At 44.8% G+C, this 17,333-nt stretch overlaps 1 protein-coding gene across 1 annotated transcript in view; it reads right to left on the reverse strand.

The window, feature by feature from the left end:
* ADGRB1 (adhesion G protein-coupled receptor B1) overlaps positions 1-17,333 on the reverse strand; it is a 138,966-nt gene that overhangs the window by 60,468 nt on the left and 61,165 nt on the right. Inside the window, exon 12 of the mRNA XM_075141066.1 lies at positions 7,766-7,869. Within this exon, the coding sequence (XP_074997167.1) occupies positions 7,766-7,869 (104 nt within the window). The remainder of the gene's footprint in view (positions 1-7,765; positions 7,870-17,333) is intronic.

The following is a 17,333-nucleotide window of genomic DNA, read 5'->3' on the forward strand; positions in this document are numbered from 1 at the left end:
GCTGGAGTTATGAGCACCAGCCAACAAACTAGGGGCCAGCCTGGTCCCTAGTCTGAACCGCTCCTAAAACAGTAGAGTGCTGCAAGTCTTCTTCAGTTCTGCTTACTTGAAAAGCGGACTTGAAAAGGAGCTTAAAAGAAAACATACAGGCAACACATGGAAAGATTCCCAAATAAGAAGAGCCACAGGCATGCTGGCGATGAAAGCAGCTTGCGAATGCATGCACCTTCACAACAAAGTGTTTGTGATTCAGCATTCCCCTTCGTTTAACCTAACAATCCGTCCTGAAGTGAAAAGCATTTGTGGCTTTTTTTTTTCCCCCTCAGACGGAGAGGTTTAACGCTTCTCAAAACTAGGCCAAATACGTAACAGCTGTGGGTCTGGGACATTAGGGATCCAAGTTAGGAAGCTGTTGCCTTCAGCACCTTGCAGGAGCAAGCTATTTGTCATTTCTGATTTGCAATGTGCAGCACGGCACCAACTTGCTGCTGAGATATGTGCACGACAATTAATTCAAACCACTGGCTATGGAGGAAAATTTCTTTGAAGGCACTTTTATGTACCTAATAAAATTAAAAGGGAATTGCAAAAGTGCAAGTCCTCAAGGATTGACTCAGCACCTGACCATACCAACAGTCATACACGTGAATAATCGCAGTGATTCGGCAAGTGCCCTGCCTGAATACCGGATGAGTGAAGAGTAGGCGCTGGTGCTTATAAAAATTAGAAACAGATCTATTAATCAACCAGCTCACCCCTGGAGGCTAATGCAGGATTATTTCCTATATTCCAGCACATCAACTATTTATATTGGGAATTTAATTTCATTAACTAATTTTAGCAAGAGTGAGTTGGTCGTGCTTTGGCTGCAGAGTTTTGAGTTTCTGACTAGGTGGGCAGGACGAGTTTACTGCATGTGTGTGTTCTGCCAAGGGTAAATCTGTGCTTTAGACCTTCTGAAGGCTGCAAAACTTTGATTTTAATTTCCCTCTGAGTTTTACCTTCAGACAAACATGAATGTTGAGGATATGCTTTCCTGGATACAAAAAAAGCCACTGATGCAAAGCAGCTCAAACTTATACTTAGTCTGTTGGAAATCTGGTTTATAGGTAGTTCTCCCTGAAACTCACCCAACCCCAGAACAGACTACAAAATTTAGGCTTCCAGCTCAGCTAGAAACTGGGTTGACTGCCTGCAAAACAAGCCTCTGGTTCTTTTCATGGCCAATCTGATCCCAAATTTCCCCATTTCATTGGGCTCAATACCATGCTGTGCATCATCTGGATCCTATTCCATTTGTTGCTGGAGGATACTGAGCCATCAATCTATCTATACTTTGATTGTGTGAAGTAAAACATCAAGTTCTGCAGTCAGCAGCTTCTAGGGGATGGAAAGGGAGATTTGGACTCTGTCCTGGTGGGAATGAGATGCAATAAATCTGTGAAGCAACACTATGATCCAGCTGGCATTAACGTGCACTTCGAAAGTCTCCTCTGGTGAAAAAAGGTAAGAAATGAGTTGACCAAAAGTATAGTCTGTATGTGAATGTAAGGGAAGATAATCCAGCTGTCTTCAGACTTTTTCCCCCCTTAAATAAGCCTCTCCTGTCTCCATGCTTCCCTTCATGCACTGAGAGTCCATCCTGTTCCCCAGATCCCTGAACCTCCAAAGAACGAGATGTGGGTTGGCAACATGTAGAATCACAGAATCAGAATAATTTAGGTTGGGGAAAAAACTCTCGAGTTCCCAGTCCAATCCTCTACCAAAAAAAGGGTTAATTTAAAAGTCAGATCAAGTTTCTCAGGGTCCTGTCCAATCAAATTTTGAAAATCACCAAGAAAAGAAATGCCACCACCTCTCTTGGATGACATGTTACAGTGCTTAACTGCTCTCATGGTGAAGGATTATTTTTCTTTATATCCAGCTGGATTTTCTCCTGCTGCAGCTGGTGCCTCTAGACCTTTCGCTGTATACCTCTGCAAGTTGTTTGACTTCTCCATGACTCCTTCTTAATAGTTTCCTCTTCTCCAAGCTAACCAAGCCTTGTTCCCTTTTACATCATGTTCTTCAGCTCCCTAAGCATCCACTGGACTTGCTCCAATGTGCTGTCACCTCTTAGAATCATAGAATCATTTAGGTTGGAAAAGATCTTTAAGGTCATCAAGTCCAAACGTTAACCTAGTACTGCCAAGTCCACCACTAAACCATCTACACGTCTTTTAAATACCTCCATGATGGTCACTCAACCACTTCCCTGGGTAGCCTGTTCCGAGGCTTGACAACCCTTTCAGTGAAGAAATTTTCCTAATATCCAATCTAAACCTCCCTTGGTGCAACTTGAGGCCATTTCCTCTTGTCCTATCGCTTGTTACTTGGGAGAAGAGACCAACACCCACCTCGCTACAACCTCCTTTCAGGTAGTTGTAGAGCGCGATGAGGTCTCCCCTCAGCCTCCTCTTCTCCAGGCTAAACAACCCCAGTTCCCTCAGCCGCTCCTCATAAGGCTTGTGCTCCAGGCCCTTCACCAGCTTTGTTGCCCTTCTCTGGACACGCTCCAGCACCTCCATGTCCTTCTTGGAGTGAGGGGCCCAAAACTGAACACAGGATTCGAGTCCCAGAGTCAGTCCCCAGCCCATCCTGCTCCATGCAGTTAGTCCCAGAGGCAGGACTGTGGTGTTGTACCATTTTCTTTGTTGTACCATTTCTCCAGCCCGTATCTCCAGCTTGCTGAGGTACTTCTGAATGGAAGTGCTGCTTTCCAGCATATCAGTCACTTCTCCCAATTTGGCATCATTCACAAACCTGCTGAAGGTGCATTTTGCCTCATCGTCCAGGTTGTTAAAGAAGACATTAAACAATATTGGCCATAGTATCAACCCCTGTCAGATGCAACTAGTAACCAGCTCCTGATTAGTCTTCAAACCTTTGACCATTACCCTTTAAGCATGCATGAACTCTATCCAGCTATTAAGTCACCTTAGAAGCCACCAATCCAATGCACAGTTCCCTGGTCTGGATACAAAGATGTTATGGGACACTGTGTTAAAGGCCTTGGTAATGTCAAAATATACAACACCTACTTCTCTCCACTGTCCATGCAACCAGTCATGCCATCACAAAAGAGAAACAGGTCAGTCAGGCACAATCTGCCCTCAATAAATCTGCGCTATCTATTCTCAATCCCTTTCTTGTCCATTATTTTGCCTGGAAATAACCCTTATAACTACTTGCTCCTTAATCTGTCCAGGGGCTGTGAGTAGGCTGACCAGCCAGTTGTTCTCTGCATCCTCCTCCTTGTCCTTCTTAAAGATGGGTGTAACATTTGCCTTCTTCCAGCCATTAGGAACCTCCCCAGATGATACAGAGTGGTTCCATAGTAACACCAGCCAGCTCCCTCAACACCTTCTATGCATCCCATTCGGTCCCATGGACTTGCAAATGCCCATCTTACTTACATGGTACTCAGCTCTCTCTTTCTTGGCAGTGGGTAGTATTTTCTTCTCCAGATTCTGCCACTAGGTACAGGAACTTGGGTGCCTGGGAGCAAACCTTGCCAGTAGAACAAGGCGACGAAGGCACTGAGTACCTTCACCTTTTCTACTTCCTTCTCCATTAGGCTACTTGCCCCATTCGACACTGGCCCAACACTTTCCTGGGTAATCCTTTGGTGCTGATGTGCCTACAGAAATCCTTCTTGATGCCCTTCACATCCCTTACCACTTTCAAATGCAGCTGAGGTCTGACCTTCCTAATTCAGTCCTGCATTCCTGGCCAATGCTTCCACAGTCCTCCTTGCTAGCCTGACCTGGCTACCAAACATTTCCTTGTTATGAAACATTTCCTTGTTATGATATGCAAGCTCAATCAGAAGTTCCCCGTTAAGATGACCTCCTGCCATGCTTACTTTTTTCCTTCCATTTCCTCTTTTCCAGCCTAGAATGCTCCACAGAAATGAATCACCATTACTATCCAGACCCTCTGGCCAAAGAAGTCAACAATTCATATCAGAGAGGGAAAAAACCACAGAACTTGATGGGTTTTGCCAGAGGACAGATCTCCAGCAAAGGCAGAGCTACGCCAGGGTGCTGTCTTGCTACCCCTCGGCTGATACATGGACTCTGCCTACTTATCAAAATATGCTGTACTCAGCCACTAAAGCAGGGGAAAACTCACTGCAAATTTAGGAAACTTCTGCTCGGGCCGGGGTCCTACAGGATGTGGGGAAGCCCTAGGCAAACTGAGACAGATGGAGAAGGTGGGAAAGCCCTGCAGTCTGTCTCTCTGTCCCCATTACGCTCCCTTGCTCTCCGCAAACACTGAATCAGTCTTGTTTTCTCACTGTGCGTACACACATACTGCTCCGTGCAGTCACTTACTCATTCGGGCTACCTCCCACCAGGGCCACCAAGTGCATCAGCATCTCCGGCAAAGGCAGAGTTCCTGGGTTTAAAGCAAGTGTTAAAAGCCCCTTGAGCTCATTGACAACCACTAAATCGATCCTCAGGCTTCGATGGGCAGGGAGTGACAAAAGCTCACACTGATATCTTTCAACAATACAGCATTCACCCAGCCACCGCCAGTGAAAAAGGTCTGCTGTGCCCCACATGCGGATGGGCTGGTGGAAGAGCTATTCGATAGCAAGCATTGATTTCCATGCTATGGAAAGGTCATTGACTCCAGAGGCTGTTGAACCGCAATGAGTTTAGGGATGGAAAACACATTGGGGCACTCCTGAAACACCATCGTGTCAAGGAGCTGCTTGAAAGGAGTGGTACAAACTAAAGCTTAGAGAAACATGGTATGAAGTCATTTCACCTGTTCTGACCCTTGAATAGTTCCTTTTCTCCCCAGTTTTTCATTTTCATGTCAGTTTTCAAGAGGGAAGATTTTTCTCTTTCAATTCCCCCTCTTTTTCCACATGGGTGGTGGCCCACACACAGATCGTGTCTCCAGCTGTGACCCAGGACAGCCACTGCCGAGATGTAACAAGGTCCATCCACTTCTATGGCCCACTGTGTCACTGACCTCTCTGTCGAGACTGCTAATAAGGCCAGAGATGCACCATCTGCAGCAGAGTTTTTGCAGCCATCTGTCTACTGGGAACTGGAGTGAGTCCACCAACAGGCCACCAACAGCCGTCAAACAGAAACAACGTTCAGTTTTCAACGAGACTGTGCCAAGTTGGCTGTGTCTGAAGCGATCGCTTGCATCAAAAAGCTCATGCCGTTCATGCCGATGGCTGAGTAGGTGCCACTAAGAAGCAACCATTATTTGGGTGTTTTGAATGGGAAGCAGAGGGTAAATTCATTTTCTCTCTTGATATGCAGCCCAAAGCTGGGATCACCTCTCTTTTACTCTGCCCTCTTTTCTTTACCATGTTCCTTTCCCTCTTTCTCCTTCACCCTTTCTTTCTGCTTCCCATGTATAAACAAACCCTAGCCGGCCAAAATTCTGGGAAAGTTTCCAGATTGTCAGCCTCAGTGAGCTTATTCATCAGAAGTGTTTCATACTCAAGCTGAGCCTATGTATGCATGCTCCAGATGCCTTTGTCCAGAGGTCTGAATGGGAACTTTCCCGGCCAAAGTTCCCCGAAACAGCTGAGCTCTGGTGAGTGCTCTCCACCGAAGACCAGGCAGCTACAGCATGAGGATTTTCTCCTCTGCACAGTGAGAAAGGACCACTTTGATACAGCTCCTGTATTTTAGCAACAACAGCTGGAATAATACTGCTGATCCCACTTCTGAGGATTCCTTCCGCTGTTGTCTATCAGACTATATAACATCTAGGGCAAAACAAAGTGGGAGCCAGGAGATAATGTTGACTTGACTATGATGCTCCTGAGACCATTAATAGAACAGCACATTCATGTCCAGCAGCTATGCCTAAAATAAAAAGGACACACAGAGTGCTCAGGGCTCAGCCACGGGAATGCTGTGAAGTTTAGAAAACATGAAAACATGATCTACAGAGAAGAAATGAAACAAACTCAGCGCACCAAAGAGAAATTCTAGAGATCACTTGATCATGCTTAACAAATATTTACACAAAGAGACTTATGATAGAGAGCCCTTTAATCAAGATATAGCTGGTCTCAGGATCACTTGGAAATGCATGTCCATCCTTGGCTAGCTCAGAAATGCCCATTCAAGCCTCCCGTAAACATGTCCCCCATTCATGCTGATCATTTTGGACATAGGCATAACGCAAAGGCTGGAATGAGAAATTAAAAAGAGCGTATTTTAAACAGGGCAGGCAATTAACTTTACTGTCCTCAATAACAGTAAATATTGAGGGGCACACTCCTGGAAGAAAATACATCATGTTATTCCAAATGACTCTGGCAGGCTCCAAACTGATTCAACCTCATGTCTGAACTTGGGTTTCAGATCCTGAACTTGTTTCTGATAGGAAAGAGAGGGTGAGGCTCGAACACTTGATCTTTACTCCTCTATCCTAACTTTCCACTTGATCCTGACACCAGTGACACCAGTAAGTCACCTACCAGCGCTGCCCAGTGCTGCCCAGCCTGAGGAAAAGCAGGAGAGGACAAGGACTTGAGCAGATCCAATGATACCCCAGGCACGGAAAAACCTGAGTTCTAGATAAATGTTATTATGATCAGTCTTCAGCTCAGAGCACTTGCCATAATTAACTAGCCACTATGTCACAGTATCAACAAAAAAAGATGCATTTTTGCTCATTTTTTACTCTTTTGTTTCTTTCCTCTGTCAAGCGGTAGAAAAAATTATCTCGATTCACAACTCTGAACTGAATTTACCCTTTCCTCCCTACGAAGAAGAATCACTTGACAAAATAAGAGGGTTAGACTGATCCCTTCTCCCAAAAGGGTCACCAATAATTTCCAGACAGTATATTCACTGTTGCCACTCCATTTCAATTTCGCAGTCATTTACCTGGTTCTGATTTTCTTTGTTTTATTTAGCTTAGAGTCATGAAGCTCTCAGCCTGTTTGCCACTGGTTTAGGGAAGGTGTGGGTCTCATAGTATATAGTCAGACCTCGTTCAATGCAGCATAGGGGGAGAATCCCTTGCACACCTCGGGTCCTCCAGCTTATACAGTCTGCCAAAACATATCTGACAGGGGCATGGGCCAAGGTGGACCTTTGTTCAATAAAACTTTGCTATGAAACCACTTTAGCTTCTATAAATGATATAATTTAAGGTTGCACCTGACCTGCTTATAGGTGTACAGGAGCTCTCTTCAATGGGATGTACTGAGGAATCCCATATGCATCTGAAGCTGAAGGTAAAAAATAGCTAAGAGGTTGGAGAGTTATTCAGACCATGCGGTTTATCAACCTTAAGCTCCTGGAAAGTGCTGTCAGTTCTTCAGGCCAGATGTTTTCATAACGGGTCATGGGTGTTTTGATGTTATCAAAGACCCAACTGGGAATACTTTGAAGCAATCTGCCTGCCAGGAGGCAGTGCGCGTCCACCTCTCCACGAACAAGGTTTCCTGGGGTATATGAAGGCATCTAAAACAGCACGCGGCTTTTCAAAATGGAACAATGTGACTACATGGGGTCATGGCACTAATTTCGCTGTACTAATTTCTCTGGCACTGAAAGGAAAGAATAATGCCAACTAAGCCACCATGATGACTTTTTGCAGGACCCACTCATTACAAAATGGTTCTTCCTCAGGCACCGGACACCCAAAGCAGGAGAGCAAAACCTCCAGGATCCATGTAGATCAAGAGACAGTTACTTTCCCCAACAAGAAGAGAAGAGAATGAAAGCCATACCTCCAAACAGAGACATAAATGATAATCAACAGCAAAAGTGTCAGCGAAGATACTCCACAGCCTACAATTAACGTGACAGAAGGGACCAGCACCTTTTCCATGTTCTGAAAGAGAGAAAGTAAGACATTAAAAAAAAAGAAAGAAAGGAAAAAAAGATGCTCAGCAAACACTACCAGCTCAATTTCATGGCAAGAACTTCCCTCCTAATTGTTTGTGTGTCAACTCATTTGACCTTCACATCACACTGCACATACAAATAAAGAGGAAAGAAGACCAGGATCTATTTCTGGTTGACCCAGCCTTTTTTTTGGACCTGATTCTGCTCCCACACACACCAGTGTTAAGTCAGGGTAACAACTCTGATATCTATGGCAAGGCAGGTGTGGAAAAGGCGTGGGTTGCGAGAGGAGGATCAGGCCCTTCATATCCAGTGTGAAACTTTGAAAATAATTAATGAGGCATAGCAGAAGGCAGTGCCTACACTAGAACAATTACAAATGAGCTCTTCTGGGAATGGCGGTGATGAAGGTTGGAGGATGAAAAGAAGGTGAAAATCTTCTACCAGCTACTAACATCCATCTGGAAAAGGAGGAGATGAAGCAAGCAAAGAAAAACCAAGATGTATATCCTTCCCAGGGACCCAGCATCCAGTCATACCATCCATCACTTTACTACTCTTTGCTACACAAGGCATTTCTTCATATGCAGCGGTCCTTACTGGAAAATCTGGTGTGAAATGGTTCTCCTTTCCTGTCTGAACGCAAAAGATCTGCTGATCATCAGCTCTTGCAATGTCAAACACACATGCTATAACCTCTCCTAATCTAGTTCTCTGCATCACTGGGACTAACTGTGTAACCAGCCAACATCTGCCAGACTAATATCACTAAACTTCCCCTCTTCTCAGCTTAGATCTGGATCCCACTTGGTTTGCTCTGCTGCAGGCCTTTTTTCCAGCCTGTTTCTTATTTTCACATCAGTGATCTCTGCTGGCATGAAGGCAGAGAAGCAGAGACCCACCATGCAGCAGCCACACAAGAACCCTCTATTTAGAGTGACTAGGCAGTATTCAGAGGTGTGGGAGTACAGTCAATGTTGTCATTAGATTGGCGCACTACCAACACCTATCGCTACAGCCATGGAGACGAGATGATTTCTGACATAGCAAGGGCTTAGCACAGAAAAAAAAAAAAAAGCAAGTACACATGAATTTGGGAACGGAACAGGCAATCTTCTAAGGACTTGTCTACACTGTTTTGTTGGCAGGCATGAGGCTGCTTAACCTGAACCTCCAATCAGCAGGACACCACGAATTTGGAGCTACTGCAGCTCTGTTCCAGGCTACTGAGCCTTCTGCAAAGCAAAATATATTAGGGCAAGGCTCAGCGCTATGCTTATATGGAGTCCGGCCAGCTCCACACATGGACAAAGGAAGCATATGTCCATTGATTTAAGGCCCACAGTCAGTACAGGTTTACTCCACAGAGTCCACCACGAAGAAGAGACAAACAACCCCAATATACTGGGATCTGAGCTGAATTGTCCCACAGCCTGAAGGGCTTGGGAAGATTCTCCTTACTTCCATATTTTGACCAAAGGCACCTCTCATATTTTGAATCTCATTGGGGGGGAATTAATGAGGAACAAAACTTTCACCATACTGCTGCAGTGAACTTCACAGGAGCTATTGGGGAAGGCTGGCACAAGAGCTTAAGGGATCTGAGACAAAATTTAGTGACATATTGAATGGTTTGAATGCCCAACTGGCATATATACCCAAAGGAGTACAGGCTGATTGAGGGATCTTTTCTGGATGCAGACCAGCTGCAGACTGGAAGCCACACTGCACTGCAGTGTGGTGCTGCCTCTCTGTAATGTCTCCTCCCCCCAGACCATATTAGCTCTGACACGTCACTACCCCAGCATGCCTGTGCAGCTTCCTTGAGTTTGCTCTGTGAAATGGGAGGATTGGCACTCTCCAAAACCACCACCATAGATTCGTTCAAAGGGTTTGGATGCTTAGCCTAATTCAACTTGTTGAAATTATGGAATTGGATTTCAGGCGATATCTTAGTCATTTTAACTACCAGCAATTGTGCAGAAATTGCAAGAACAACACGGCACTGAGCCTCACCCATCCATCCAGCAAGGTCCTGCATCTCCTCCACCTAGAGCTTCCCAAAATACTCATGGAAAATGCTACAGCTCACACGTGGATTCTTCCTCTAAACTTCTACAGAGACTTGGATCACTGCAATTTTTAACATCAACCCATGTGACTGTATTCCCACCCTGAGAATTTACTCCTGCCAAATATTCATGGAAGATTAGAAGCAGTTTTTTTGGAACTAGGTAAACAGAAAGAAATTTCAATGAAAATATCAACATTTTGATTCATCTTCCACCAAAGAAAATTGAAATTGGACATATTCCAGACACCGTGAGTGCTGAAATATCGTATCCTTCTCCTTACAAATTGAAATGTGGAAGGGACTTGCTTCTGGGAACAGAAGCCTCTGTTCAGGCACTGGGGTAGGGTATGAGAGAGAGAGATGCAATTTCCAGTATGAAGCCATAGCTTCTCCCTTTGCCATCTGTGCTTTGTTTCCCCCCCTGCAGAACCCAGGTGGGCAACAGCCCAGCCCCACCTCAGAGATGTATGGTCGTGATAAACGCACTGCAAAGCACAAGCTCCTCAGACATGAATTGCTTTTTGCTCGCTTGCTCCAAGCTCACTCCCAACCCTTTTTCTCCCCCTGCTCCCCCCTTACGGCAATATGAGTTCACATCACACAAATGGTGGCCTGGGATGAGCATCGATTGTGACATTTGATTTAAGTAGGTCTCATTTCAGTGACTTTTCATGGGTAACTGGATAAAAGTGGAGGAGGAGTTCCATTAAAGCAAAAAAAGCCCGACATATAATTCACTCCTAAACCATCCAAGAGAAACTGAAGAAATGGAGTTTGGATTTTAAGAGATGAACAGACTATTCTCTACATCTCCAACACAGTAACCCTAAGTCCCCTCCCTTCCACATCTTCTCTGACATCCCTCCACCCCCAACAACCTTATGTTCTTTCACCCCCTTCCCTATTCCTTTTCCCACATCACCCATAATCTTCTCCTAGATCCTCCATCAGCTAAGTAAGAGGTTGCATGTACTGGACCATTCCTAGGTTAGATATTTGCTCATTGGCAAGGCATTACACAAATGATGACCGGCCAAGTGGAAGCCAGACTGGTAGGTAATAGCTGGTGTCTATCTGCAGCCCTTCCCACAAAGAAGACCCTGATCTGCATCTCCTTTTTTATCCTTCAGCAAATTTTCACAATTAGAAGGACTCTTCCTTAGGAAATGAAGCTTATCCCTTCTTCCTACAGAGAAGGGATGGTTGGGTTTCTGTTGACATTATGAGGGTGCATAACTATAAAAAACTCTGGCTGCAATAAGAGCAGGATCTCGCTCCTTTGGGAGTAATAAGCTTAGGCCCATGAAGCTTAGGATTCTCCTTTCTTTCTTCATTTTCTCTGTCCTCTCCATCTTCCTTTCGCCCTCCCTCATGTCTTCCCTTTGGCAAACGAAGCATCATTTGTTTTATTTCTTCTGACTAATTAAACCCCCTGACAGAAGGTGGTTGGATACTGTATGATCTGAGCCTCGCAAGGGAAATTTCCTTGAAGGAGAATGAGGGGGAAAAGCAAGGTTGATTTAAAAAGAAATAGTGATACCAAGAGAAAAACAGCAAGGCATTCTCAAGGTAAGAATGAAACCAGTCCTATGCGAGTTTCCCAGCACCACAGCCAAGGAGCAAACTGGTGTCTGCAAAAGACAGGCTAGGAACAGGTCTCCATCTGCTTGGACTGGAGATGGTCCCAGACGGCCTGTCCCTCACCACCTCCCCATGTCTGCTGATGGATGCCATCCAGAAGCACCCTGAAATACAGATGAAGCTGCGTCCGGTTGGAGCTGCAAAGAAAACCTTGGCCTGGGCCAAGCAGGAACAGAGCAGGTCGTTATGAGTTGCAAGTCCTGCGATTTTGTCACCAAGCATGACAAAGGAGGAGAGAAGCAATCAATAACATCAGCTGGGATAGAAATAATGAGTGCTGCTGCCTGGGGCTGCTTGCTGTCCTACCACCCCATCACTCTGCCTAGCAGGGCAGAAGGACACCCCTCCTTTTCTTTACAATTTCACTTTGCTTCCTCCTTCTCTTCTATTTCCTTCTTTTCCTTTCTCCCTCGTTTTTTTCTCTCCTTTGTCTTCTCTCCTGCCTTCCTTTGGCCATTTTCCTTGACATATTCTACCTTTTCTTCTTGCTCTTAATGCATCTTTCTGACTTTCCCCCCCTTTACATTCTCTGCATTTCTCTCTTTCTTTTTCTTACTTTCTGCACAAGACTGTGAAAAGCGACTTTGTTTGAGTCGTGCTTGTTCCATTACCTTGCTCTAGCTCCAGGGTCAAACAGACTCCAATTAGAATAAAGTCAAAAATGCTATTTCTTAATGCCATGCAGTTTGCCTGAGACCTTACAAGCAAGCTGTTCTTTCTGCTTTTTCCATCCTTGATACTGAGAAAGGCTGTATAAAGTCTTTATATCAACATCATACTAATAAAGTCACTGAAAAATTAAACCATTTATTTTGCTTCCAAATTAAACACAGACATAGAAGTTTGGAATTTGGGGTGTTGGGCTTTGTTTGTTTTTAGAAATGTGTTTGCTATTCAGAATGGTTGCCTTGAGCTTGACTTCCTGCACATTTGAAATTAAAGACTCATTAAGTCAGAAAATTTCAAAAGTACTGGTTGCAAGGGGCATCTAGACCTTTCTAATCCAATTTACTGCTTGGAGCAAGACTATCACTAGCATCACGTGAGGTTGACCATCGTTTGTCTAGACGAGCCTTGGAAATTCTCAAAGATGGAGAGCTCCCATCCTTCTGGTGACCATTCCAGGGCCACACCACTCTCCCCATGACAGAATTTTTCCTGAGGTCGCACATGAAACTTCAAAGCTACAGCTTGTGGCTCTGCCCCTTGTTAAATCATCAGGCACAAGCGAGAGGAGTTTAGTTTTCTAATTTTTGTAATTGACCCTCTGATACTTGTGGGTTGTGATTAGATTGCCCCTTACATTCGTCTTTGCAAGACCAAGCAAGTGCAGCTCCCTCTACCTCTGTCCTCCCAGGTCATGAGATCAAAGCAATGAGACTCATTCCACTCTTCCAACAAAGAACTGGGCCAGGTGGGTGTGATTTAGTCCAAGAATTGCTCAGGAACCATTTTACTGTGCCACTGGCCTAAAGAATTTTCACAATTCTTGAGAAGTTTTTTAAGCCACATGGTATTGATTTTGTTGCTGGTTGGACAACTTTTGTCAAAGCAGAGAGATGGCTGTTAAAATTGCTGGAAAATAATGCTTTTACCAGTACTCACAAAAGTGAACAGCTTTCTAAACAAAGGGGCATATGTCAATGCTGTAAGAAAACAACCGAGAAGGGTTGAATAATGAAGAGGTGAACGTGCTTTTGTCATCTGCCAAAAATATCCTGAATTTTTTTTTAATCCCTATTCGGTTAGATTCTGGATTTCTCATTCAGGCTCACGCCCTTTGTATATACACCTATATACTGCAGTGGTATGGTAAAGCACCAGCCGTGTACGCTACCCCAGTACAACCACTTGACAAAAAAAAGGGCAGCAATCTGCAGCCATATACAGTATCTTTTAGGGACTTTGGTAATGAGTGATGCTATGACACCTTCAGCTGGGTGAGAACCAAGCTCTTCACACAACTCAGCTGACAAAGGTGTAGCTGATGTATGTGAACACCTCCAGAGACTCTGCAGAGCCAAGAGGAGCAAAGCCTGGCACTTGCCCGCAGAAGGAGCCGATGCGAGGCAGGCACACACAGGGAGCAGACCCACTGAATAAGCAGGTGCCGTTCATACCCCACCACTCTCGTGACCACCATGCAGTGCTCAATGAAGTAGCACCGATGTCCAGCTGACCAGGGCATGCCAGTTGCTGAGGCTGGTGGTAAAACTATAGATACAGCTGGAGCTGCTCAAGGGAAGGCTCAGTTTTCACCTCCTGGAAGACATATTTCTTGCACTAATTGCAAGACAGGGAGAAAGGAAGAGCAGGATAGAAGCTCTTTTTGGTGGACCCCAAAGTATGGGAAGTAGCAGGGATGTAGCAAAGGCAGGATTGGGCCACAGCTGAAAGGAGCTTTTTTGGTGGATCAGCGTTATCAGAGGGACCACAGGGTTCACTCAATTCAGAGCAGAGGAGCAGGAAGAAGCACCAAGCCATTTTTTCACAGAATCAGAGAACAGTTTGGGTTGGAAGGGACCTTTAAAAATCATCTAGTCCAACCACCCTGCCATGGGCAGGGACATCTTTCACTAAATCAGGTTGCTCAAAGCCCTGTCCAACCTGACTTAGAACACTTCCAGGGATGAGGCATCCACAACTTCTATGGGCAACCAGATCCTGTGTCTCACCACCCTCGCTGTAAAAAATTTCTTCCTTATATCCAATTTAAATCTACCCTCTTTCAGTTTAAAACCATTGCCCCTTGTCCTGTCACTACAGGAGCTGGTGTTGTGGACAGGACCCTAGCCAGCAGCTAAGCACCACACAGTTGCTCGCTCACTTCCCCTGCAGCAGGATGGGGGAGGAGAATCAGGAGGATAACAGTGCAAAAGCTTGTGGGTTGAGATAAAGACAGTTTAATATTAAAAAAAAAAAAAGGGGGGGGGGGAACTAATAAAGAGAGAGGGAAAAAACCAAAACCCAAGAAAAACAAGTGATGCAAAAGAAAACAGTTGCTCACCACCAACCAACTGATGCCCAACCAGTCCCCCAAAAATAGCAGCCCCCACCAACCACCAACCCCCCCAGTTGTATTGCTGATCATGATGTCATATGGTATGGAATATCCCTTTGGTCAGTTGACTATGTCCCCTCCCAACTTCTTCTGCACCCCCAGCTTCTCACTGGTGGGTCAGTCTGAGGAGCAGAAAAGTCCTTGTCTCTGTGTAAGCACTGCTCAGCAATAATGAAAACATCCGTGTTTTATCAACATTTTTTTCAGCACAAATCCGAAACATAGCTCCATACTAGATACTACGGAGAAATTTAACTCTATCCCAAACAAAACCTGGTAAAAAGTCTTTCTCCGTCTTTCTTATAACACTTTATATATTGAAAGGCCACAATAAGGTCTCCCCAGAGCCTTCTCTTCTCCATCTTCTAACCTCTGAGGAGGACTTTGAGATCCCTGCATGAAGATCGCTTAGTGGCGTCATTAATAAATAATCTCTTCACAACTTCTTTCTGGAACAACCCAACATCCTTCCCAGCCTATGTCATTGCAAGACAGGTCCAGAGAATTACTACTTTGTTTTGCTTCCTTCGTATCATAACTACCGGCTTCTCAAATCAAAGCTAATAGACACCCATTATCAGGAAGGCATTTGTGGAGCTGAGGGCCCCTTTTATGTAATTTGACCAGTCTAACAGGCAATTCCATGTAATTACAGTACACAAAAATCACCCAGAGAGACATCTTAATGTGCTACTATTTATTAACAATTGCTAACTCTTCACTCGGTATTGAGTCTGCTCTCAAGATACAGCATGGCAATCTGCATTTAGTAAACAGCCTCGATGAAGCTCTCAGGGCAGAGGAGTGGTCATGCAGCTACTCATTAATATGAGCTGTCAGGATAATTTCCTTCAGGCTGGTGGGGAATTACAGGAGTTAACAGTACGCATTATCTACCTGCCAGTCGTCAACGCCACGGTCAGCTTGTTGACACTCTTTGAACTACCAGACTGCACTCTCAGTGCCTCAATATCCAGTCCTGATATCAAGGAGGGCTGGATCAGGCTGATATTAACTCTAAGGACCACTCTCCTCCTGCCCAACCAGCAGTTATCATTTTCACTAAACAGCCCACTGTCATTATTTAAAATACACTATGCTTTATTCCTTTCCCGCCCCTTTCCCACGGCACTACGCCTCGCCAAGCTGCTGAAATTACTGTTTAATGGGGCTCTGATGAGTAGCCATGAGCTGCTTTGCAACCCTCTGCGAGCTGCGGTTTGGGAACCTGCGTGCCGAGCAAGGGGACCGCAAGCGAGGAGTGCGGGGGTCTATTCCCAGCTTGCCCGCAGGCCAACTGTGTATGCGTGGCTCCATCATTTAAGACAATCTTTTCAAAGTCCTCTCAACCGATCTGCTTTAGATTGCAAACACTGACCTTAACTTCTCGGGGGCTTATTTTGACCCCCTGGAAATGGAAAAGAATAATACTGCTTTCCATCTCTCTTCCAAAGCTTAATTCAGCTTAGATTTCTGATATATGTAAATGCCTTAGGGAGTTCCTAGGGCTATGTCAGGACAATCAAGCACCAGCATCTCATTCTCTGCTGTACAATATTAACGTGGGGAGGTATGGAAGAGAGAGAGGAGAGAGCTTTTGGCTTAACTGTTTGCGAGCTGGCCAGATGGAGTGTCTGGTTTTTAAATCTTTGCTTTTCATGCAGACGATAAGACTTGCTCTGTTTCAGCCTTTCCCTTTAAAACATGTTGAAAAGGAAATAGAATAATTTTCCACAATAAAGGTGGTAATAATAAAATGGCCTATTCCTCTATGCGTATGAGCTTTTCTTCTGAGACAACAGAGGCAGAACTGAACTTCAATCAGACTGTGCAGTACCACTGTCACAAGCATTGCGGTAAGCAGCGTACCTCTATCTCGCTATGTCAGTCCTAGAAAATAAAATAGTCCAGGACGCACTCCATTGCCCTGAGATGAAGTGATATGGTACAGATAATATTCATACAAACTTACTGTTCAAAACAGAGGGGTCTTGTCCATACTGCCTAGTGGAACATTCACGGTCCATGCCATCCCCTGGACCACAGCTGGACATTGCTAGCTGGCACAAGCCAAGACACAGCGAGGAGAATTATAACAATTAAACAGTAGAGACAATTACAGGACAGTGCTAGAGCCTTTGCCATGGAATTTATCATTAATAATACTATCATTATTATTACTATTACCAGCATTATTTTACAGTATGGACTTATGCTCTAACTACATTAAAAATGAGCCTTCCTTACTGCTCCTTTCTGCTTGGGATCGTCCTTTCCCTGTGCTACACAAAGGATAATCAGTCCAAAGTCCGTAACTGATTTGCAAACTGGTCCTTGCATTACCCATCTTACCCTGGTTTCACAAGTGTGCCCTCATCTCTAGTAACTTCGCAGAAGCAGTGCTGAGCACCTTGCAGGGAAATGTGGTGAGATTTACACACAGTTAAAATAAAATAACTCCATGGCAGACTGGGAATGGAAAATGAGGGTGGAATCCAGACTGTGTTTATCCTGATTTAAGCAGTGTTTTGGTTCCATGCCAGGCGACAGCATTTCACCAAATTATTCCAAAACAGCCCGCTGTTTGTTTTACTTTATCAATGTCGTGCTGATGAGTGATGCCAGACCGACAGCTCTCCCCACAGCATGGGCAATGCTTGCCTCCCGTGTGCCC

Source organism: Calonectris borealis, chromosome 2, assembly GCF_964195595.1.
Source record: "Calonectris borealis chromosome 2, bCalBor7.hap1.2, whole genome shotgun sequence".
In the NCBI taxonomy this organism is placed as follows: Eukaryota; Metazoa; Chordata; class Aves; order Procellariiformes; family Procellariidae; genus Calonectris; species Calonectris borealis.